The sequence below is a fragment of the Pseudonaja textilis genome, chromosome 1, assembly GCF_049901715.1.
Source record: "Pseudonaja textilis isolate UNSWEBS1 chromosome 1, rPseTex1.2, whole genome shotgun sequence".
NCBI classification, from domain to species: Eukaryota; Metazoa; Chordata; class Lepidosauria; order Squamata; family Elapidae; genus Pseudonaja; species Pseudonaja textilis.
The window spans coordinates 12,474,125-12,497,753 of record NC_141990.1 but is presented as its reverse complement, the minus strand read 5'-3'; the positions used below and the strand labels follow the sequence as shown (position 1 = coordinate 12,497,753).

Sequence of the window (23,629 nt, the reverse complement as noted above, 5' to 3'; positions counted from 1 at the left end):
AAAAAATAAAATACCTATGAAGATTTGCCAAAGAGCCTTGAAAGCTAGGAGACTTTAATGAAGGGGGAAGCCATGGATTCAGTGGTGGGATTCAAACATTTTTACTACCGTGGCTTGGTGGGCGTGGTGTGGCTTGGTGGACATGGCAGGGGAAGGTTACTGCAAAATCCCATTCCCTCCCCACCCCACTAACCTGCTTTCCAGCTCTGGTCTCCTGTGCAGGACAACAAAAGAAGACCTAGCCAATCAGCTAGGACTTGGGAGGCAGAGACCAGATGGGGGTGGGGCCAGTCAGAGGTGGTCTTTCCAAACTACTCAAAATTTCCTCTATGGGTTCTCCAGAACTGGTCAGAACCGCTGAATGCCACCTCTGCATGGATTGTACATAGGGATAATGTTGTATACAGATAGTTCTTGACTTATGGCCACAATTGAGCCCAAAATTTATGTTACTAAGTTAGACAGTTGTTAGGTAATATTTACCCCATTTTTGCAACCTTTCTTGACACAGTTATTAAGTGAATCGTTGCAGGTGTTCAATTCATCACACGGTTGTTAAGTGAACCTGGCTTCCCCCTTGACCTGGCTTCTCAGAAAGTCCCAAAAGGGGATCACGTGACCCCAGGACACGGCAACCGTCATAAATACATGCCAGTTGCCAAGCATCCAAATTTTGATCATGTGACCACAGGGATGTTGCAACGGTCATAAGTGTGAAAAACAATTATGAGTCACTTTTTCAGCGCAGTTGTAACTTGAACAGTCCCTAAATGAATAGTTTTAAATCGAGGACAATCTGTATTTCATTTTGACTTCTGTCCTTTAAAGGGGGAACGTCGAAGAACCCGAGCTTCTCTATTTTCAACAGAAAACAAAAGGAAACCTACAAAGACATCACATTCATCTTGATCACTAGGTTTTTAAATGAAATGTTCACAAAGTCCTGGTTTCATTAGAGAACAGGAGGGATTCAGGAGATGGCAACTCCCTTATTAGAAAATTCTTAAGCAACTGATTTTTATGTGATGAACCAATTAATCTTGATTAAATCTGCATATGAAAGATGACAAAAATGCATTCTCTGCCCCATCAGGACAGAAGAGTCAGCCAGAATGAGAAAGTACCTTTTTGGATGATATACTTTGCAGAATCTGTAAGTACCACGATTAAGAGCAATTTACTAAAAAAAAAAAATTAATTAATTGGGGCACATTTTAAGAAAAATGCAGAGGTTGCAATTCTTCAGCCAGAAATTTTTTGATTACGTTCCACTGAATATTTCAGTCTTTATGTCTAAGTCAATCAGAATAAGATAGTAAATGCCAATCACTTAATCTTCCTCCCAATTAATCAATTAAATGGTCCAGCTCTTTTAATCAATAATAATGCCTTTTTACTTAGGCATTTCTCAGAGCCAAATTGGTATCCATCATAATTTTGAAAGCTTCAGGAATAGAGTTTTTCTTTTTTTATAAAAAGTTTCTTTTATTTTTAACAACAAACATAAACGTAAAACAACAAATAACACCTTGTTTCAGTTATACAGTCGGTTGGTACATGTGTCTTATGCACAATATCTATAGTCTTTACCTCTTAAATTTACATTCATATTGCATTGATTCACTTTCCATATCATATTATATTATTATTGTACCATCATTAGACTTGAATTTCAATTCCATATTATCCTTTAGAGCAAATCTCAATTCTTACTAATTTTTATTCGTGTTATAATTTATTCAAAAATAATCAGCTGTAACATATCACTGCTACTGTATGGAAGTATAATGGTTATTCTATCTAACCATTGATAGAATAAATCCCATATTTTATAATACTCTTTTTCTTCTTTTTCTTTTTCTTTTTTTTCATAAAAAAGGGGAATAGAGTTTCTTGTCACAGGTGTTTAGTGAATCACTGCTGTTGTTAAATTAGTAACATGGTTGTTAAGTGAATCTTGCTTCCCCGTTGACTTTGTTTGTGAGAAGGTTGCAAAAGGTGATCAGAGGACCCTGGGACACTGCGATCATCATAAATATGAGTCAGTTGCCAAGCATCTGAATTTTGATCACGTGACCATGGGGATGCTGAAATGATCGTAAATATGAAAAATCATCATAAGTCTCATTTTTCAGTGCCATTGAAACTTCAAACGGCCACTAAATGAATGGTTGTAAGTCAAGGACTACTTGTGCTCCCTCTTTCCACTCAAACACCCCCAATTCTGGGAACAAATAATAAAATCAGTCAATAAACCCTAGGCTGCATTTGTACTTGAAGAAGCACCGATGCAAATTTTGCAATTGGCCAAGAAGCAGGTTAAATTCTGCAGGTTAAAAATCCTTTTTATTAGCAGCGGGAACAATGTTAGCATTCCTTCTCCACAAATGACATGCATAGGGAGCTATATATTTGAGCAAAATAAGAATGAATCAGATATTTAAGATATGTTATCTCCCACTCATAACAGGATAACTAGAAAAGGATGAAAAATGAAATGTTGTCTTTCCTTCAAAAACAAAAAAGATGAACAAAGTTTACCCTGACTTTTTTTTTTCATTGCCAAATTAACAACTCTTACTCATTATACTCCATTTTTTTTCTCTTGTTTGGTCCCTTAATGATGGACTACAGATAGGACAGGAGCTAAGAACCCCACAACAAAGTCAGTTGTAGAAAGTCCTAATCTATATGTCTGTAGGGTCCTTCCATATCACACCATGAGTTGATGTGAACATCAGCAAAGAGACAACCTAGAATTGTACTAATCAGGTGAATATAGAGTTCAAAATGTAATCCCATCAATTTCCTAGTTCCATCTCCTGGACCCATAGTAGAGATTTAAAAGTATTTTCGGGTCCCGCCCATAAAGCCTTCTGCTTCATTGTTTGTCTGGTATTAATTCCTTGCTTATCTACTTACTTACTGCTTATCCCCGCTTATCCATCAACATCGAATAAACAGTCAAACAGAAAACAATACATGCATTCTGTTGCCCATCCCTATTGGGAACAAATACTCACTTAAGAAGCTTACATCACTTACGTCGTTTAAGCCCTGCCCCTGATTCCTCCACCTGGTAAACAGACAGCCTGTTGATACCTCCACAGATGGTCCTTTTCTCCCCTTTACACTCATTGTTGCACTCTTCCTGCTTTGCAATATTCACTGGCAGCTGGTTTCCACAATAGCATTCTGCTCCGTATGCCAAGCCAGCATATTTATAAGCCCTGGGCAAAAACAAAAACAAAATTCTTCTTAGATCATCATTGCAACCTATACCAGAACCAAATATTGAGTGATATTCAACAGGAGAAGGCGGGGTGGGGTGGGGGGGGTATCTTGGGAAATGGTGGTATGAAATGGATGAAATCAAGGGGAAACTGGAAGGAGAAAAGTTGAACAAGGAAAGGTAGAGACTCCAAGGACTCTTTGTAAAGTCCTTTGTAAAGGCCACATTTGAAATACAGCACATTATAAAAAAAGATGTTGAGACTTTGGAAAAAGAGCAGAGAAGAGCAACTAGGATGATTAAAGGACTGGAGACTTAAACGTATGCAGGACGGTTGCAGGATTTGGGTTTAGCTAGTCTGGAGAAAAAAACGACTAGGGGGTCACATAATAGCAGTAATCCAACATTTGAGGGGCTGCCACAAAGAAGGGGTCAATTTATTCTCCAAAGCACCGGAGGGCAAGACAAGAAACAATGGGTGGAAACTAATCAAGGAGAGAAGCAACCTGGAATTAAGGAGAATCTTCCTATCGGGGAGGACAATTAACAAGTGGAACAGCTTGCCACCAGAAGTTGTGGGTGCTCTATCACTGGAGGCTTTTAAGCAGGGGTGGGATCCTACCGGCATTAACAACTGGTTCGGTGAGCGTGTGCTGCACGTGCATGCATAGTACTTGCAAAGCAACTTATCCTGCAAGCAATCACCATCTCCTGCTGACGCGCGGCACTCAGCTGTGCCAGGCAAAGCAACTAAGGTAAGAATAAAGGACAGCCTAGAGCCTGGGCAGGCCGGTGGGCCCAACCGAATAAAAGAAGATCTTCAGAGAGAACCGGTTTGGTGTTAGCTGCTCTTCAGAGCTACCGATTCTATAGAACCGGGCTGAAGCGGTAGAATCCCACCCATGCCGTTAAGAAGAGACAGGAAAGCCACTTGTTTGAAATGGGATAGTATCTCCTGCTTGAGCAAGGAGTTGAAGACCTCCCAGATCTTTTCCAACTCTGTTATTCTAATATTCTGACTCTCCTGGATCAAGCCAAGGACCATCTGGTCTACCAGCATTGTTTGTCAGACAGTGGCCAAACTTGCAACTTGTAGGGCTCAATCCTACTCACTCTTTTGATGCTGTTGACCTAATGCTGCTGGGTAATAGAATATAGAACAGAGAATCATAGGGCTGGAAGAGAATTAGGAAGAGACCTCTTCATCTAACACTCTGCCCAAGGACACCTTATACCATCCTGGTCAACTAGTTTTCCAGTCTATATAGTATTTATAATATAATAGTAGTATAGTATATACAGTGGTGGGATTCAGCTAGTTCTCACCGATTTGGGCAAAGTGCTTGTTAAATTACTTGCCTCCCCACTATCAAAGCGGATCCTAGGCACTGTGTTGCACTGCAATGGAGAAATGGGCAACGGAGCAGCCGGCGTCAGGGAAGGAGCGGGCCACTTTCCCTCTTTCTTCTCCCTGCTCCTCCTCCTTCCCCTGTGCTAGCCAGCCATTTTGTTCCCCATTTCTCCACTGCAGCGCAGCACTTGAATCCACTTTAATAGTGGGGGTGGGGGGCAGGGGGGCAGTGTAATTTAACAACTGATTCCCCCAGGGTGAGGTTGGCCATCGTGGGAGGCTCATCCCACCTGCTCGGTGGAGCTGGAGGGATGGGCCACGCCTCCCATAACAGCCAACCTGATCCTGGGTGAACCGGTTGTTAAACGATTTGAATCCCACCACTGAGTCTATAGTATATTGGGGAATAATCTTGGGAGACAGAAACAAATCAAACAAGCAGCTGCTAAACCCACTGAAAGAACTGAGGTATGGCAAATACCCTCAGAAGGGACCCTCTCTAGTTTCTTCAGTTGTAAAGGTGAGGGGTGGGGGGTGGGGAGAGATATACTTTCAAACTTGGATATCAGTCTTGTGAGGTAGTCTGAACAACAAGCACATCAATAAATACTGCCCATATCTTTATTGTAAGGCTACATTAACAGATTTTTTTTTTTGCAAGAATGAAAGCACATCTCTCTCCCCTCACCTTTACAGTCCAAGAAACTAAGGGGAGTCCCTTCTGAGACATTTGCCATGTTCTCATCCCTTCTGGGGACTCAGGTGCCTCTTATCTGACTGTTCCCTTGGCTGTAGCCCTTCCTTTTGTCTCCCAAGGTCATTCTCACATACCATTTCATGCTGAATATATATATATATATATATGGATCTTTGTTGTTGTTTTCTCCCGTAAGATTCGAATCTTACGCGGGAGAAAACCCAACAACCAAAGATCCACATACAAATACCTACGAGAACCTCAGAAAACATATATATATATATATATATATATATATATATATATAGAGAGAGAGAGAGAGAGAGAGAGAGAGAGAGAGAGAGAGAGAGAGGGAGGGAGGGAGGGAGGGAGGGAGGGAGAGAGGGAGGGAGGGGAGGAGAGAGGGGGGAGAGGGAGGGAGAGAGAGAGAGGGAGGGAGAGAGGGAGAGGGAGGGAGAGAGAGAGACTCAGCATGCAATGGTATGGTATGTATAAAAGAAGGACCAATTCATGTTAGATGGACTTGGCCATTCCTGTCCTGAAAACTTTAAGAGCAACACCATGCAGAAGAAATAAAATACCCTTTCTCTTATTAATTTTTTTACCTCTCTGCGCAGGCTTCTTGGCAATGGGAAATTGTCATTTTTCTCAAGTCAAAGAACACAGCTCCTTTCAATGTCCTTTTTCTTGAGTCGTCAGCAAAGCAGCCAATATAAGTGCCTTCAGCATATAAAAATACAACCGACAGTTAAAAATAATCTTGAGAAAAGAATTGAACAGAGAAAAACCACCACAACAACCTAGCATTCTCCTTTTAAAGAACAGCCTGTAGCCTTGTATTCAGGGGTGGGATTCTACTAGTTCAGACAGGTTCGGGCGAACCGGTAATTCCAGTGATCATTTGGCCCCACCCATCCACCCGGGTTCTTTCCTGTGCTTTATTTCCTTGTTTTGGTGCACAGCTGATTTGTGTGGTAGAGTGGTTTTGCCGCGCCTCAGCTGTTTTACTCACCGGGGCTGCAGTGGAAGGTATGTGTTATAGCTGAAAATGGGCTTTTTAAAATGGTATATGTGATCACCGAACCGGTTGTTACACCGGTTGAATCGCACCACTGCTTGGATTCCTCTCCTATAATAGCTGTAGCCTCCCATTCTGCCAGGAAGAACCAATAAAACATGACTAAGAACTAAGCTTCATGTAAGAAAATGTGTAGCACTTTTATTAGTAGTCCTTGGCTCACAATCATTCATTTAGTAATCATTCGAAGTTGCAGTGGAACTGAAAAAAGTGACTTATGACCATTTTTCACATTTACGACCATTGCAGCATCCCTGTGGTCATATGATCAAATTTCAGAGACATGGCAACTGACACATATTTATGACAGTTGCAGTGTAGGGTTACGGGATCACCTTTTGTGACCTTCTGACAAGCAAATTTAATGGGGAAGCCAAATTCACTTAGCAACTGCAGTGATTCACTTAACGAATGTGGCAAGAAAAATTGTACAATGGGGAAAAACTTGCTGAACAACTGTCTTGTTTAGTGTCGTGCCTTTGTTGGAGTCTGATTCTGAGCGGAAGATTGAGCAACTGACAGTGAGTGGGAGTGTGGCTCTGGTGGCTGTGGAAGAAAGTGGGGAAGGGCACAGTCCGGCTGGGCATTCAGAGGAAGACCCAGGCCCACCCCTCTTCATCCTAGGGCATGCAAGGAGGAATGGAGAATGGAGCAACGTGGCTTATGGGAGAGAAAAGGGCCCTGATCACTTTCATTAGTTGCATCTGGGAGAACAGGATATAAGAAGGGCATTTGCACACAGCACCTGCTGCATTATCTTTGTCGAGGCTTATCTGGGTTTTGGCGTCCTCCCAACTTTGTGTGCTTCATTATCTTTTGGAAGTCTGCAATTTATTATCCTGGCCTGTCGTGTTAATCACTTCAGCGTGGTTTGTGTTGGTTTTTTTATTTCTAATTTATCTGTACTTTGGGTTCGGACTGCATTTCTTCCCTTTGTAGACTGTTTTTGGAAGAGTTTGATCTCCAGATGAGGATAACTGTATACCGGGGGCCAAGTTGGAGGTATTAAAGGCAGCGGTGGGATTCAATTTTTTTAACAAAAAAACCTGTGGGCATGGCTTGGTGGTCATGTTATTGGCTGGGTGTGGCCAACTCAACATCACTCACATCGAGGCAAGCATCTCCTTACCTGGCCTCTCGTGACTGTGGGGATGTTGCAACAGCCGTAAGTGTGAAAAATGGTCATAAGTCACTTTTTTCAGTGCCATTGTAACTTTGAATGGTCACTCCACACAAGCAAAGTACCAGCAAAGGAGGGGAAAAAAACTCAAGAGAAGTTCCTGAGACAGGAAGTCTAGTCCTGCCAAGAATGTAAAAAGGGTTAACGGAGAGGCAGTTTCTGTAAGCAACACCAGAATGTTTCCTTCCTGCCTTCCTTACAGGATTAGGCCAGTAATTTCTTCTAACAACTGGTTCTCCAAACTGCTTAGAATGTTCTAAGTTCTAGCAAATAGGTGCGAACCTGTAGAATCCCACCCCTGATTAAAGGGAATTTATCTACTTTTGTGACTTTGTTATTTTTGTGCCACACCCCGGGTCATCACACTTAGCAGCAGAAATTTTGGGGTCAATTTGTGGTTGTAAGTCAAGGACTACCTGCACCATGCCCCCCCCCCTTTGCTTCTTCTTTGTCTCCTGAAAAGCAATGAGAATTTATTTTTCAATTCTCACACGTAATATCATTATTTATTGAATATTAACAGAACTCAAGTACTTGCTCTAAAACATACTGAGGGTGGAGCTGTAACCGAATAAAATTAGGACATATTTACATAATGCAGAAATAATTTGGAAATGGCAGGGACAGCTGCCACCTTAGGTGACTTTCAAAGAAGAACAGTAGAATTCATGGAGGATCACAGTCCAGAATTGTCTCTGGAGGTGTGATAGCAACAGTGGAAAATGATGAGCCTTCTAGCCCTGCTTACAAACTTCCACTTTGTGATTGTAAGGATATATTCACAAAACACATTAGAATAATATTCCCTGATTCTAGGCAGACTTTTGCATTAATCAGAGAAACAAGAAAAAAAAAAGACCAGAACCAGGGCTAGAAAGCAAAAGTGATATATAATTTCTTCTGGCCTTATTAAGGCATGTTTTCCTGAGTTTCTCTGACTTTGACATCCTACTTGGTAAATCTTCAAGCAACGCAACATTTATTTAAAGCCAATCTTCCTTCATTCTCTGCACTGACCCCCTCCTTCTGTAATGCAAAATTAAAATGAAACCATCAAGTTTGCATCTCTTTGATAAAGCTGCTGAATTCAATCTTGCACACTGTCAGGCAAATGTAGAGAGAACAAGATAGAAAAAAAGGCATACCTGGAGCAATGAAGACTAGCCATTTATTTCATTTCTTGTGAAAGGAGATGAAACGATTTTTAATTATGTACGACCTATGCAAACACAAGAGGAACTTTTACGCTAGTGGGGGAAAAAATCCCCTTGTTACACCCCTGTCAGAGTTTGAATCTGAGGAGGAAGACGAACAGCTGACAGGGAGTGAGAGTGTGGCTCAGTTGGTTGGGGAGGAGGCTGGGGAAGGGCAAAGTCCAGCTGGGCAGAGCAGGGAAGAGATAGAACAAGGGAGAGAGAGTTCAGAGGAAGACCCAGGCCTAACCCCTCTTCATCCTAGGGCACATAGGGAGGAATGGAGAAGAGAGCAACTTGTAGGTTGCGTGGCTTACAGGGGAGGAATCACCCCCCAGATGGCTTTGAATCTGCAGCTGCAGAGGATGAAAAAAAGCTCTCTAAACCTGCCTCAGAGAAACTCCCACCTTCAAGCCATCATAGAATTAGCCAGTTAGATGAAATCTGGGTGATTGTTTAGTTCAACAACCTGAATAGCTGGTTAGGGAATTCTGGGAGTTGAATCCAAATGTCGTAAACTTGCCAAGGTTGGATACCCCTGGTATAAAGCAACATCATGTTAACCGATTGTGTTGTAGATTGAGCAATGAGAGGCTAGACCAGGGCATGGATGCAACAAGACTTTATTAAAGTAATAAAGGACTGAACGTGTTAGCCTTGCCTGGAGCAGGCTCAGCGAACAGCGGCTGGCCGAACCCTGCAGCCGGCTTTATAGCCGGCTGTCGAGGAGGCCAGCCAATGAGGGGCAGCAAACCCCGCAGCATGCACAGACCTGGGTGGGGACTTTGGCAAGTTCCAGGGACATAACACCCTTTCCCCCAGATGCGAACACGCATAGTCATTTAAATAAGCTGGCGTGTCTGTGCTGGCGCCCAGCGTCGTGAATTCGGTGAGTTACCAAGTGTCTCAGAGTTCGAGAAACCGGTAGGGTTGGTGATGGGGTGCAGCCTCGCTCTGAGGTCTGCGCTGGTACCGTGCAGTGCTACTGGCCGGCGATGTCGTGGCCCCATCTGCTGGTTCAGGTGGAGGACCCATCGGGCAGTCCCGGTCTACTGCCTGCTCCTTGGCTCGGGTGATGGTGGCGAAGAGCCTCTGGCATGGTCTTCGATGAGAGAGTTTGGAGAGGCACCTGGGGGCCGACCTGAGCCCCCCTAATCCGGCACTGGCGAGGGTACCCCTGTCGCTTCCTTAGCTGGTCCAGGTGCCTCTTCCAGATGCGGCCGTCTTCCAGCTGGACTCGGGCACGACCTGGGGCCGCTGATGGCTACTATCATTCCTGGAATCCAAAGTGGGTTTCCGGCATAGTTCCTTGCAAAGACATGTTCCTGCAAGACAAAATCTCTGACCCCCGTCATTGAAGCGAGAGGGGTGTCAGGGCAATAGTGAGGGTGGAGCCTATCCAACACAGTTCTTAGGCGTCACCCATCAGAAGTTCAGCTGGGGATTTGTTGGTGACCATGCAAGGGGTTGAGTGTTGGCTTAGCAAGAAGCGGAGAGTCTGTGATGCCAATCTTCTTTGCTGAATCTGGCTAACGCTTCTTTTGTGGATCTAACGGCTCTCTCCGCCAGTCCGCTGGCAGGATGAAAGGGGGCCATGAAGATGTGTCGAATGCCAAGATTGGTAGCAAAGCGGCTAAACTCTGTTGAGGCAAACTGGGGGCCATTATCCGAAACTATGGTATCTGGTAGCCCGTGTGTGTTATTTAATAGGCGGGTCAGAGCTTTGGTAACCGCTTTGCATGGTGGTCGTGGATAGTTGGGCCACATCTATCCATTTAGAAATGTGAATCTACGACCACCAAGAAGGTTTTGCCGTGTATTGGTCCCGCTAAGTCAATGTGTAGCCTTTGACCAAGGCGCGCTGGCGCTCTCCCACTTTGTGGGGGTGGTGACTGGAGGGGATGGTCTGGATTCCTGACAGGGTTGGCAAGAGCTTACCCACTTGACGCATGTCGCCGCTGCCCAAGCCAGGCCACCAGACGTAACTCCGAGCTAACGCCTCATCCGGACAATGCCCGGGTGGCCCTCGTGGTAGCGCCTCTAAGACTGGTGTGTGCGAAGCAAGGCCGGAATGACAACTCGGGTGCCCCACAACAGGCAGCCCTGTAAGCTAGATAGTTCCTGTTGACGGGTCTTAAAAGGTGTGAATTCGCCTGCGAGGTTAGAGCCCGCCACTCCCTCCTCACCCAGTCCAGTACCTGGGCGATTGTTTTGTCCGTCTTGGATTTGGTGGCGTATGTCGAGAGCGGTGACAGGAAGGTCGAGCTTGGTGACATCGAAGATGGCATGGACCGGGCCGGGTCCTCAGCTGGAGCTGGCAGAGGGCAGCGGCTGAGGGCGCTCTCGTGGGCTTAACGCTTTTCCCTGGGCGGTGGATGAGCTTGTACGAGTAAGCCGCCAGGAACAAGGTCCACCTCGTCATTCTTGGAGACAACACTTGGGGAGTCTGCTTGTCTCCCAACAGAAGACCCAGGAGAGGCTTGTGATCCGTGATTAGTTCAAGTTGTGGCCAAAAAGGAATTCATGAAATTTCTTTACACTGCCACTGCGGCAAAGCCTCCTTGTCGATTTGACTATAGTTACGCTCTGTTGCTGAGAGCGCTCTGGAAAAGAAAGCAATTGGTGCCTCGGAGCCGTTGGGTAGTCTATGGCTTACGGCCCAATCCCAAAAGGGGATGCATCCGCTGCTAGTACCAATGGGAGGTGTGGGTCAAATTGAATAAGGACCGGCCTGATGTGAGCAGTGATTTGACTGCGTGAAAAGCGGTGTCTTCCTTGTGTCTCCAGTGCCAAGGTGATTTTTTATCTAAGAGCCTGTGTAAAGGCTCTGCTATTGATGCTTTGTGAGGCAGGAATGACGCATAAAAGTTCAATAATCCCAAAAAGGCTTGTAGCTCGGCTTTAGTGGTTGGCGTGGGTGCCTCATGGATTGCCTTGACCTTGGATTCTAGGGGGTAAATGCCTGAGGCATCAATTCTATAGCCCAGAAAGTCCACCTGTTTAGTGGCAATGGCACATTTCTCCCTTTTTAATTTGAGGCCATGCTGTCTGAACCTGTCTAACACTGCTCTGACTCTCTGGAAGAGTTGGGGCTTGTCCCTGGCCGAGACCAATATGTCGCCGAAGTAGGGCACTACGCCTGGGAGGCCCTGAAATATACGCTCCATGAGGGATTGAAGATGCCCGGGCAACACTTACGCCAAACTGGAGACGCCTGCACCGGAAGGCACCCCTGTGGGTCACAATAGTTTGCAGTTCGGCTGTTTGGTTGTCAACAGGGAACTGTTGATACGCTTGAGACATGTCCAATTTGGCAAAAATGTTGCCAGGCTCAAAGGTATGCAATAAATGTTGAATGACCAGGGTAAGCGCTAACTTGTAGAAAGCGGTTAATTGTTGTTTTGTAATCCGAACAAATTCTCAGACTGCCGTCCTTTTTTAGGGTGTGACAATTGGCATGCCTCCCATTTGGCAAAGTCTGCTCGGCTCAATGACCCCCTGCTTTAATAATTTATCCAGCTCTGCGCCCAGTTTAGGCCGAATGGCGAATGGGACTCTATGAGGTTTCAGCCGGAGTGGGACCGCTTGGGGGTCAACTGCAAATGAGATGGGGTACCATTATAACACCCTAACTCATCGCTGAATATGTCTGAGTAGTCAGTGAATAAGGAGTCAGTGTCAGAAGCTGAGACAGCATGGACTCCTGTTAACCCTAGGCCGAGGTAGGGGAACCAATCAAGCCCCAAGAGACTAGGGAGGTTGCCGTTAACTACCACTAGAGGCAGGTGGCCTTTGAAAGCTTTAAAATTAACCAGGAACTTGCCTTTGCCGAGTACTGGAAGTCCTTCCCTGATAGTCCCTCAAGGTGATCTGGCACTTCTGGAGCTGGTTTCTGGATAGTCTGGGCTGGATTTTCTTGAGAGTGCTCCAAGAGATGATTGAGAGCGCTGACCCCGTATCAACCTCCATACGACAAGGTTTACCTTCTAATAAAATGGAGAGTGTGATTTTACTAATAGAATGACAGGTGTGGTTAGCATGGTAGCAAGTGTGACAATTTAGTACTTGCCTTTGGGGTCCCGAATGGGAAAAGGAAAGAACCTTTGTGCTGAGTTGTGCGCTGCCTGGCAGACTCTGGCGATGTGGCCTTTTTGTGGCAATTGTTGCAGATGGCACCTTGAATTTGCACGAAGCTCTCTGAGTGAGGTCCGCCACAGGATAGGCACAGGATGATGTGTTTGGGTGCACTGTTGCTTTCTTGCCTGTTTCCTACCTGTGGTTGTTTGGCCTGAGCGAGGCAGTGGATGTCTGTTTGATCGTTGGGATCATCTTCGTTGACCACCTCTTCTGAGTGAATGGTGGCACAGCTTTCTTTGGGAATGGGACCTTGAATTTCGGTGGCTGACTGGGTTGCCAGTTCTGCAGCCAAGGCTTCCCTCGACGGCCTGGGAGAGGTTGAGATCCTTCCTGGCAAGTAGTCGCCTCTGGAGGTGAAGGTCTTTGACCCGCAGACGAGCTGGTCGAGGAGCATGTCATCTAAATAGTTCCCAACCCGCAGTGGAGAGCTGCAGTCCTCAAGGCGGCCATATACTGGTTGACGGTTTCCTTTTCCGCTTGCTTCCTCATCCGGAAGGTGAAACGCCTCGCGATCTGTGAGGGCCTGGGGAGTAATGATTGGTGAGGATCTCCAGCAATTCTGCCCAGGGGACATTCTTTAACTCACGTGGAGCAACGAGTGCTGTGGCGGTATCAAAAACGATGGCTCCGCAATAACTGAGGAAGAATGACTTCTTTCTGTGCTCCCAGCATCAGCCAGACCAATGGCATCGATGTAGTGGTTAAAACGATTTTTGTATGATTCCCACTTTTCTTCATCAGGCTTGAACGGTGGGAAGGCTGGGTTGGAGTTCATGTTGAGAACTTCTGCAGGTTACACTGCTGTGAGATCTCTGGGACGACAAATGGCCCTTTGTGCTTTTGCCAGGCTAGTGACTACAGCTCTTGAGAGGTTACACAGAATCTCTCTGTTCTTTCTGGGTTACACTATGGCTCAGGCTGCAACGGCCGCTGGCAGCGTTATTTGAATTTCGCGCCCTGGAGAGCGTGAGGCGTGTAATGGCTGACCGCAGCTGACAGTGATTTGAATCTCGCGCCCTGTGCTGGCGCCAGAGACTCCCGGAATGGCAGCACCGCTGTATTCCGACTCGAATTCAAACAACAGCCGCTTGAATTTTGCGCTCTTTTTGGGCTGAGCGGCTGCAGCTCGCAGCGCTTCACTTTCCCTGTAGCTTGCTAACTAAGCTGCCAGACGCTTTTCCTTCGCTTTTGCTGACCGAGCTCTCCGGCGGCGTGGCTGCGGCTCAGCAATTGAGTGATTTCAGCTGTTGCGGATTGCCTCTGGTAGCCATCCCATCCTCGTCGCCAGTGTTGTAGATTGAGCAATGAGAGGCTAGACCAGGCATGGATGCAACAAGACTTTATTAAAGTAATAAAGGACTGAACGTGTTAGCCTTGCCTGGAGCAGGCTCACAGCAACAGCGGCTGGCCGAACCCTGCAGCCGGCTTTTATAGCCGGCTGTCGAGGGAGGCCAGCCAATGAGGGGCAGCAAACGCCCCCGCAGCATGCACGGACCTGGGTGGGGACTTTGGCAAGTTCCAGGGACATAACAGATTGCCTAAGTCAATTTGGTGTTCCTTTACAGGGAACAGAATCAAGAAAATCAAGATGGCAGCTTTGAATAATTACAGCTACCAACCTGACCTTTTCTGATATACACCACATCCATGATCACTTCCATACACAAGCTTTTTAGACTTAAATGGATGCTTTGCTTTCTTCTTCTTTTTTTCCCTCCATTATTCCACGTCTCCTGTTCAGTCTCTGAACGAAAGCTTTTCACAGATGGATCCAAAATAAATCAAACAATCTTCAGCTTTTTCCCCTCCTTTTTTCTTTTTGCTAAAAATAGCCAATAGAATCTACATCACTCTCCCTTTGGGACAGGGGTAAGGAAAGAAGAAAAAAAATCAGTGAAATAGGAGGAAAAGCTAGAACTCTTAAATTAAAATGTTGAGACAAGGTGAATTGTATGTTTCTTCTAAAGAGGTGAACATTGGCACTTTCCAAACATGCAATTAGGAAGTTCACAAGCTGTGAACAGACACCCACAATAAGCTGTTAAGAAGGTGGGAGTTTCTCTGAGGCAGGTTTAGAGAGCTTTTTTTCATCCTCTGCAGCTGCAGATTCAAAGCCATCTGGGCTTCCTCAGGTTGTTGTTGCATTGTGAGATAAATAGAATATTGTGGTTTAACCTCTTTTCCTCCTGCTATCAACTCTGAAGGGAACCTGGCTGAAGCCATCTTTTGCTGCCTCATAGTTGCCACGAACTCCGAAGCAGAGAAGGGAGGAGGAGGTAGATAGACTGGCTAACAGTCAAAACAAAAAGTTATCTTGTGGGAATCAAGGTCATCCTAAGAGGTGGCAGTTGAAGGAAGAGAGGAGGGACCAAGCCGCCTCCCAGCTACTTACATTGGACAATGTAACCGGTGACATTTGGGGTGTGAACTATTTGTTCTTTTAATTAGTCTAAAACTGTGGGAACTTTTGGAGTTGGTTTTCACTAACTGTGCCGATATGTTGTATCCAATAAACATGTTCTTTGAGGAATCTACCTACCTCAGAGTTCTGCTTTTGGCAGATGCATTACTTGGAACACAGACACCTGCTTTAACTAACAGTTTTTAATTAAGATGACAGGTACTTTTTGATCTATGACCACAGTTGAGCACAAAAGATTTGTTGCTAAGCAAGACATTTGTTAAGAGAGTTTTGCCCCATTTTGAGACCTTTCTTGCCACAGTTGTTAAGTGAATCACTGCAGTTGTTCGGTTAGAAACACAAATGCAGCATTGCAGGCTAACTCTGCTGACTTCCAGCAGTTCGATCCTCACAAAATCAGCTGAGCCTTCCATCCTTCCGAAGTGGGTAAAATAAGGAGCCAGATTATTGAGAGCAATATGCTGACTCTATAAATCACTTGTAAAGCACTATGAAGTGGTATATAAGTATAAATCGATTGCTATTGCATGACTCAAGGACACTGCAACCATAATACTTGCCAGTCCAAATTTTGATCAAATGACCATGGGGGGTGCTACAACAGTCATAAGTATAAAAATGGTTACAAGTCATTTTTTGAATGATGTTGTAACATTGAATAGTCAGTAAATGAATGGTTGTAAGTAAAGGACCATCTGTAATATTACAAAAGGCTTCTTAAGGCTTTTATATTACGGCCTGCTCTGATATTTTGAGCCTCATCTCCTGGCTACCTTCAGTGCTCACATAGATGCTCGCACCTGTGTTGACTTTACCCTCTGGCTCACCTAGGAGGCCATACAAAAAGCTAAACAGAGTTGGTGTAAGAGATGACCAGGCTGATTCTGAGGGAAGTCATGAATGTGCCCACAAGAGATCTACGTTCAGCCCACCTTGACTTCCTTCTCTTCTGATCTCCTGCTGATCCTTGTAGATGGCTTACATTTACAACAAATCTTTATAGCAGGGGTGGGATTCTACCGGTTCAGACAGGTTCGGGTGAAGACTGAAACATATGATGAATGGTTACAGTGGAGTGGAGCAAGTGGCTAGTTTTAAGTTTCTGGCCCTAAAAAAGGACCTGACCTGGGGCACCCACATTGCAGCCCTGGTCAAAAGGGCCCAGCAGAGGTTATATGACCCGAGACTTCTCAGGAAACAGCAACTGAATGAAAAACTGCTGGTGACCTTCTATCGCTGCTCCATAGAGAGTATCTTAACTTAGTGCACCTCTGTATGGTTTGCCAATTGCACAGGGGCAGATAGGAAAGCACTTCAGAGGGTTAATGTCATTGCCCAGAAGATCATTGGTTGCTCTCTCCCCTCTTTGGAAGAGCTTTATAGCTCCCGCTGCCTTAAGAAAGTTCAAAAGATTCTCAAAGATCCATCTCATCCTGGGCACCCTTTTATTGAACTATTACCATCTGGCAGATGGTACAGAATAATAAAAACAAGGACAAATAGGCTGAAAAACAGCTTCTAACCCAGGGCAGTAACTCTTTTGAATTCTACTGTATAGTGCAATATTAATGCAATATCAGGGGTCTTCAATTCAATTGTATAGAATGTGAAGGATTTGTGTTTGTGTTTATTTTCATGGTCATGATGTGCACTAAAGATGGTGTTTGATTTCGTTGTATGAGGTGCAATGACAATAAAGTAAACTAAACTACAGGAGCTGGGCATGGCTAGTCTAGGGAAGAAAAGGACCAGGGGAGACATGATACCAGTCTTCCAATATTTTAGGGGCTGACACAGAGAGCCAGACGAGGAATTATGGATGGAAACTGAACAAGGAGAGATTCAACCTGAGAATAAGGAGAAACTTCCTGACAGTGAGAACAATCAAACAGTGGAAGAGAAGTTGCCTTCGGAAGTTGTGGGAGCTTCATCACTGGAGGCTTTCAAGAAGATAAAGACTGAATGCACCAATTATCACATTAAATAAGAGGAAAACCTTCTATGTACCAATTCCACCCGCGCTTTTTACAATTTTGTAAACAACAAACTAAAAGACTCAAGGTCCATCCCACCCCTGATAGGACCTAATGGTAAAGACTGCAACGACGACACCATTAAAGCCAACCTCTTTAACACATTCTTTGGTTCAGTATTTGTAAACAGCAATGGATCATGCCCAGTATTTCCTAGTCGAACCACAGAAAACTACGATGATCTAATACATATCAATTTTACAGAAGACAATGTTGAAAAAGCACTGCGCAATCTAAAACCATCTCTATCTATTGGACTGGATGGAGTATCTGCCTACTTCTTAAAAAAGATACCCGCTGCCATAGATGAACCTCTAAGCATAATTCTTTGAAAAATCTTTCAAGACCAGCTCCTTGCCAAACCTATGGTCACAAGCCATGGTCATCCCCATCTTCAAAAAGGGAGACCCCAGCCTAGTTGAAAATTACAGACCAATCTCCTTATGCTGCATCACCTGTAAAGTCATGGAATCAATTATTAACCAATCCATTATCCTCCACTGAAAGATAAACAACATACTCTCCAATAAACAATTTGGTTTCAGGAAAAAACTATCCTGTAATCTGCAACTCTTACACTGCAAAAACATATGGACTACACAACTCGATAAGGGAAAACAATAGATGCAATCTACATAGACTTCTGTAAAGTGTTTGATTCAGTGGTACATGACAAACTACTCCTAAAACTAAAATCTTATGGTATCTCTGGACAACTGCATAACTGGATAGAAGCATTCCTGTCAAACAGACAACAAATGGTCAAAATTGGGAGTGTCCTATCAAATTCTGTACCTGTCAATAGTGGTGTCCCCCAAGGCAGTGTTCTAGGACCAACTCTCTTTATACTCTACATAAATGACCTCTGTGATCATATTAAGAGCAACTGCGTTCTCTTCGCTGATGATGTAAAGCTGTTCAATACCACAGACAATACTGCTACCCTTCAAAAAGATCTTGACTATGTATCAGAATGGTCAAACAAATGGCAACTTCAAATCTCAACAAATAAATGCTCTGTCTTACATATTGGCAAAAAAAAATCAGAAAATAAAATACAAGCTGAATAGTCAAGATCTTGTTGATGATCCAAGCTCTGTAAAGGACTTTGGAATACCCATCTCAAATGATCTAAGTGCTAGAGCCCACTGTAACTACATAGCCAAAAAGGCATTAAGAGTTAGTTGTTAACCTAATCCTACGTAGCTTTTTCTCTGGTAATATCACACTACTAACTAGAGCATACAAAACATTTGCTAGACCAATACTCGAATACAGCTCATCAGTCTGGAACCCACATTACGTATCTGATATTAACACAGTTGAGAAAGTCCAGAAATATTTCACAAGAAGAGTTCTCCACTCCTCTACTCCTTGTAGAATACCTTATGCTACCAGACTTGAAATTCTAGACATAGAAAACCTTGAATTACTCCATCTTCGGTCTGATCGAAGTATGGTATATAAAATCATACATTGCAATGTCCTACCTGTCAATGAATACTTCAGCTTCAACCCTAACAACAGAAGAGCACACAATAGATACGAACTCAAGGTTAACCGCACCAAACTTGATTGCAGGAAATACGACTTCAGCAACAGAGTGGTCAATGTCTGGAATACTCTACCTGACTCTGTAGTTTCTTCCCCAAACCCCAAAAACTTTAACCTTAGACTGTCTACTATTGACCTCACCCCTTTCCTAAGAGGTCTGTAGGGGGCGTGCATAAGCACACCAACGTGCCTACCGTCCCTATCCTATTGTTTCTTTTATTTTTCTTATATGTACCCATTTCATGTATTCATAACTATGTATATACTTATACCTATTATCTTGTAAGCAATTGGCAAATCAAATAAATAAAATAAAATAAATAAATAAGAGATTGGACTCCCATCTGTCAGAAATGGTGTAGGGTCTCCTGCTTGGGCAGGGTGTTGGATTGGATCAGGGGTCTCCAACCTTGGCAACTTTAAGACTTGTGGACTTCAACCCCCAGAATTCCTCAGCCCGCAAAGCTGCGAGTTGGTCCACAAGTCTTAAAGTTGCCAAGGGTGGAGACCCCTGGACTAGATGACCTACAAGGTCCCTTTCAGCTCTGATTATCTATTATCTGAACACCTTACTCCGAATATCAGCTGGCAGCAAATTGATGTGGGCCCGCCCGCCTGACCTTGCTCTTTCCTGTACTTTATTCCCTTTTGTTAGTACACAGCTGATTCATGCGGCAGAGTGGTTTGCTGTGCCTCAACTGTTTTATTCACAGGGACTCCTGTAGAAAGTAAGAATTAGGGCTTTTTTAAATGCAGAGCACATGCATGGAGCATGCGATCGCTGAACTGGTTGTTATACTGGTGGAATCCCACCCCTGCTTTATAGCAATAGCACTTTAGACTTACATACCCCCTCACCATGCTTTATAGCCCTCTCTAAGCAGAATCACCATATTGCCTCCAATAATCTGGGTCCTCATTTTACTGACTTTGGAAGGGTGGAAGACAGACTCAACCTTGAGCTGTTGAGAACTGAACTGTTGGCAGTTGGCAAAATTAGTCTGCAATACTGCATTCTAACTACTGTGCCACCACAGCTCTCATTTATACCCATTTGAACTGTCTGGATCTCCTGATTTTCCTGGTGCTTAACAGTTGGGATTGGTTAATGCTGGGATGAGAGACCACCAGGAAATGACTAAGCTATTGCCTAATTTGGGAAATAGAAAGAAAAAGCATTCTGGAGGAAAGCAATTGCAAACCATGGCTCTACTGTGGCTAAAGATGGTGCTTAAATATGCAACCATTGCAGGGAGGTACTCAAAAGAGGGAAGATGTGAGCGTGAGAGCAGAATCAAGAACCTGCCTTCTGCATGCATGTAACAACAATGGACATGCTAACGAGGCAAGGTTTCAATTGCACTCTTCTCCTTGCCTTCTCTTTGGATCAGATTAGATTTCCCATACTCAACAATATTTTGGCTGAGCCCTTTGCCATGTTTGGGCCTTGGGCATTATCTCTCATTGCCAATTGACACACAACAGGTATTTCCAGGAATGGGCATTCGCTCACTCGCTCGCTCACTCATTAATATATATTAGTCATTTCATAAAGGCATTTGTCTGAATGGGTATTCATGTATTGATTCATTAATTAATTCATATATGTATTAGTCAATTCATAAAAAGCATGTCCTTGAATTGGCTTTCTTTCTTTCTTTCTTTCTTTCTTTCTTTCTTTCTTTCTTTCTTTCTTTCTTTCTTTCTTTCTTTCTTTCTCATTCGTCAATTCATATAGCTGCCCATCTTGGAAAAGGAAAAGATATAATGCAGAGTAGGTAAGGCTTTGACTATGTATTTTATTTACTATCATTATTTCCCTAAGCTCCCAGGACAACCACAGATGGAAAAGATACATGCATTAAGCCTGGTGTGTGTGTGTATGTGTGTGTGTGTGTGTGTGTATGTGTGTGTGAATGAGACTGGTTCCCACATTCTCTAGGCATAATTTCTCATCCTGGGCAGCTCTACAATGTACAGTCTCCAACTCACAACCTGGTGGCTAGGAAATCCTAGGAGTTGAAGACCCCACATCTTCAAGTTGACACAGTTGAGAGGTGCTGACCTATGGTACATAGGATAGGAAGAGAGAAGTGGGGCAAATTTGCAAGAATCTGTTACTACAAGCTATCACAATAAAATATAGTTCTAGTCATCTTGTGGAAACAGTTTCCTGGTCTACCTACTTATAAGGTTGATCGGTTGCTAACCATCATTTAACCTACCTTATCTCACAGGGGTATTGTGAAGGTAGAATGACAGATGGTGAATTATGAGCCACTCAAAGGAAAAGTGAGCACAAATGAAATGCTTTGCTCATTTTGGGTTTCCTGTCATCATCACCATCACCGTAGCAGCTATTAAATATTCATTTAATAGCGTCTCTTTGTTGATATCTTGGTGGCATGTTTAAAAAATATTTTCTACTTCATGCTATTGTAAACTGCCTGGTGCACTTTGATAAGCAGAAAGGTGGGGCATCATCATCATCATAGTAATAAATAATAATTATAATACAATATAATATAATTAATAATTAATAATACCCACAGGAGATATTTCAAGGTATCTACGTCTCCTTTCCAAAATACATCTGCAAAATCTAGTGCAAACTTCAAAACCAGATTTACCTTTGCTTTTGGAGGTGTGCTTCGGTGTTTTTGCTCCAGAAGCCGGAACAGGTTCTTGGTCATTTACAAATCGGAGAAACCACCGCCTCCGTAACTGTCTCAATTCAGAGTTTCTGGAGATCAACCACCGCGGTCCATCTTTCTGGTCCAGGTTGGATCCATACACTGTCTGCATGTTCACAAGAAGCTTAGAAGTCAAGCGAGGCATCTGAACTGGTCTGCTTTCTCCATTGGCATCCCCCAGCAAAGTCTCAGCAATGGGTAGGCCCTGATTCCTGGAGGACGCTCGGGAGCCCTGCTGCAGAACCAAGCGAGATCGCTGCAGGAGGAGAAGGCTACCAGCCATCAAATAAGCAGCCGTGAGGAAAAAGAGCAGAAACTGGGTCCTCCGAAGAAACTTTTGTGGTCTGAAAAAGGATTTGGCCATACCCTTCCTGGGAAACTGAGCCACTCAAGCCTTTAGAACAGCTTTGAAGCCACACATTGGCTTCTGGCTAGGGCCTCCCATGAGTTCGTCCGATTATCTCAGACTCTTTCCTGTCTCAACTGCGCTTCCTTCTGCAATCACCGCCAGCCTTGTCGCCATAGTTCTCTGCACGGAGGAGGTTTTAGAGGACCAAGAACATCCAGTCAACCATTCACAAGCATTTTCCTCGATCGTGGCCGGTCACACTTCAAAGACTCGGTTCCTCAGATCTGCAATAAGAAAGCACAATCTGTTCAGTTCCGGTTTATCAATTTGTATCCCTCCTAATCCGTTCTATTCCTCTTTAGCTGAAACCTAATCTGTAATTTACCGCAGTCTGTTTCTATCAGAGTCTGTAAAACAATAATCCTTCACAAATGCTGGATGAGACGTAGGGTAGGAGAGAGAAACAAAACAGAGACTTTCAGCTCATTGTTCCTTCTGCTTTCTCTGATTTTCACCCCTGAGTTCACTCTGAGAAAGTTTGGGAGGATAAAAAAAAAATTGTTCTTTTGGCAGCTGTGAACTCAGAAAGCTCAGACTGCCCAAGGAGCTGCTGATACAGATCTACAGAGGAATTATTGACTCTGTCTGAATATTGAATTGCACTTCTATAGCTGTCCGGTTTAGCACAGCAACCAAACAAGACAAGCACAGCCTCCAACAGATAGTTAGGACTGCAGAAAAAACAATTGCAACTAACCTGCCTTCCATTGAGGACCTGTATATTGCCTGACTCAGAAAGAGGGGCTGAGAAAATATCTGCAGACCACTCACATCCTGGACAAAAACTGCTTCAACTCCTCCCCTCGGGACTCCACTATAGGGCATTGCATACAAAAACAACTAGACACAGTTTTTTTTCCTTGTGCCATCATTCCAATGAATAGCTAATTACTACAGTATTGCCTTATGTCTCAGGGTATTTACCCATGATCATATCAAGAGCAACTGCATTCTCTTCGCTGATGATGTAAAGCTACTCAACACCACAGACAATACTACAACCCTCCAAAAAGACCTTGACTATGTATCAGAATGGTCAATCAAATGGCAACTTCAAATCTCAATTAATAGATGCTCTGTCTTACATATTGGCAGAAAAAATCAGAAAATAACATATAAATTAAATAGTCAAGACCTGGTTGAGGATCCAAACTTTGTCAAGGATCTTGGAGTACTCATCTCAAATGATCTAAGTGCTAGAGCCCACTGTAACTACATAGCCAAAAAGGCATTAAAAGTTGTTAATCTAATCCCACATAGCTTCTTCTCTGGTAATATCTATCTACTAACTAGAGCATACAAAACATTTGCTAGACCTATACTTCAATACAGCTCATCAGTCTGGAACCCATATCATGTATCTGATATTAACACAACTGAAAAAGTCCAGAAATATTTCACAACAAGAGTTCTCCGCTCCTCTACTCATTGTAGAATACCTTATGCCACCAGACTTGAAACTCTAGACCTAGAAAATCTGGAACTATGCCGCCTCCGGTCTGATCTAAGTATGGTATATAAAATCATACATTGCAATGTCCTACCTGCAAATGAATACTTATCACACACACACACACACACACACACACACACACACACACACATATATATATATATATGTTTTCTGAGGTTCTCGCGGGTATTTGTATG

The 23,629-nt window shown here is 43.9% G+C and overlaps 1 protein-coding gene across 4 annotated transcripts in view; it reads right to left on the bottom strand.

Annotated features, from left to right (window-relative positions):
- WSCD1 (WSC domain sialate O sulfotransferase 1) overlaps positions 1-23,629 on the bottom strand; it is a 70,056-nt gene that overhangs the window by 24,836 nt on the left and 21,591 nt on the right. For 3 of the 4 annotated variants that reach the window (XM_026710295.2, XM_087926247.1, XM_087926244.1), the window contains 3 exons: positions 21,508-22,203; positions 5,886-6,000; positions 3,046-3,230 (listed from right to left, as the gene is read on the bottom strand). In XM_026710295.2, the coding sequence (XP_026566080.2) occupies positions 3,046-3,230; positions 5,886-6,000; positions 21,508-21,934 (727 nt within the window). In that variant the 5' untranslated portion in view covers positions 21,935-22,203. The remainder of the gene's footprint in view (positions 1-3,045; positions 3,231-5,885; positions 6,001-21,507; positions 22,204-23,629) is intronic. The other variant, XM_087926253.1, reaches the window with a different exon arrangement.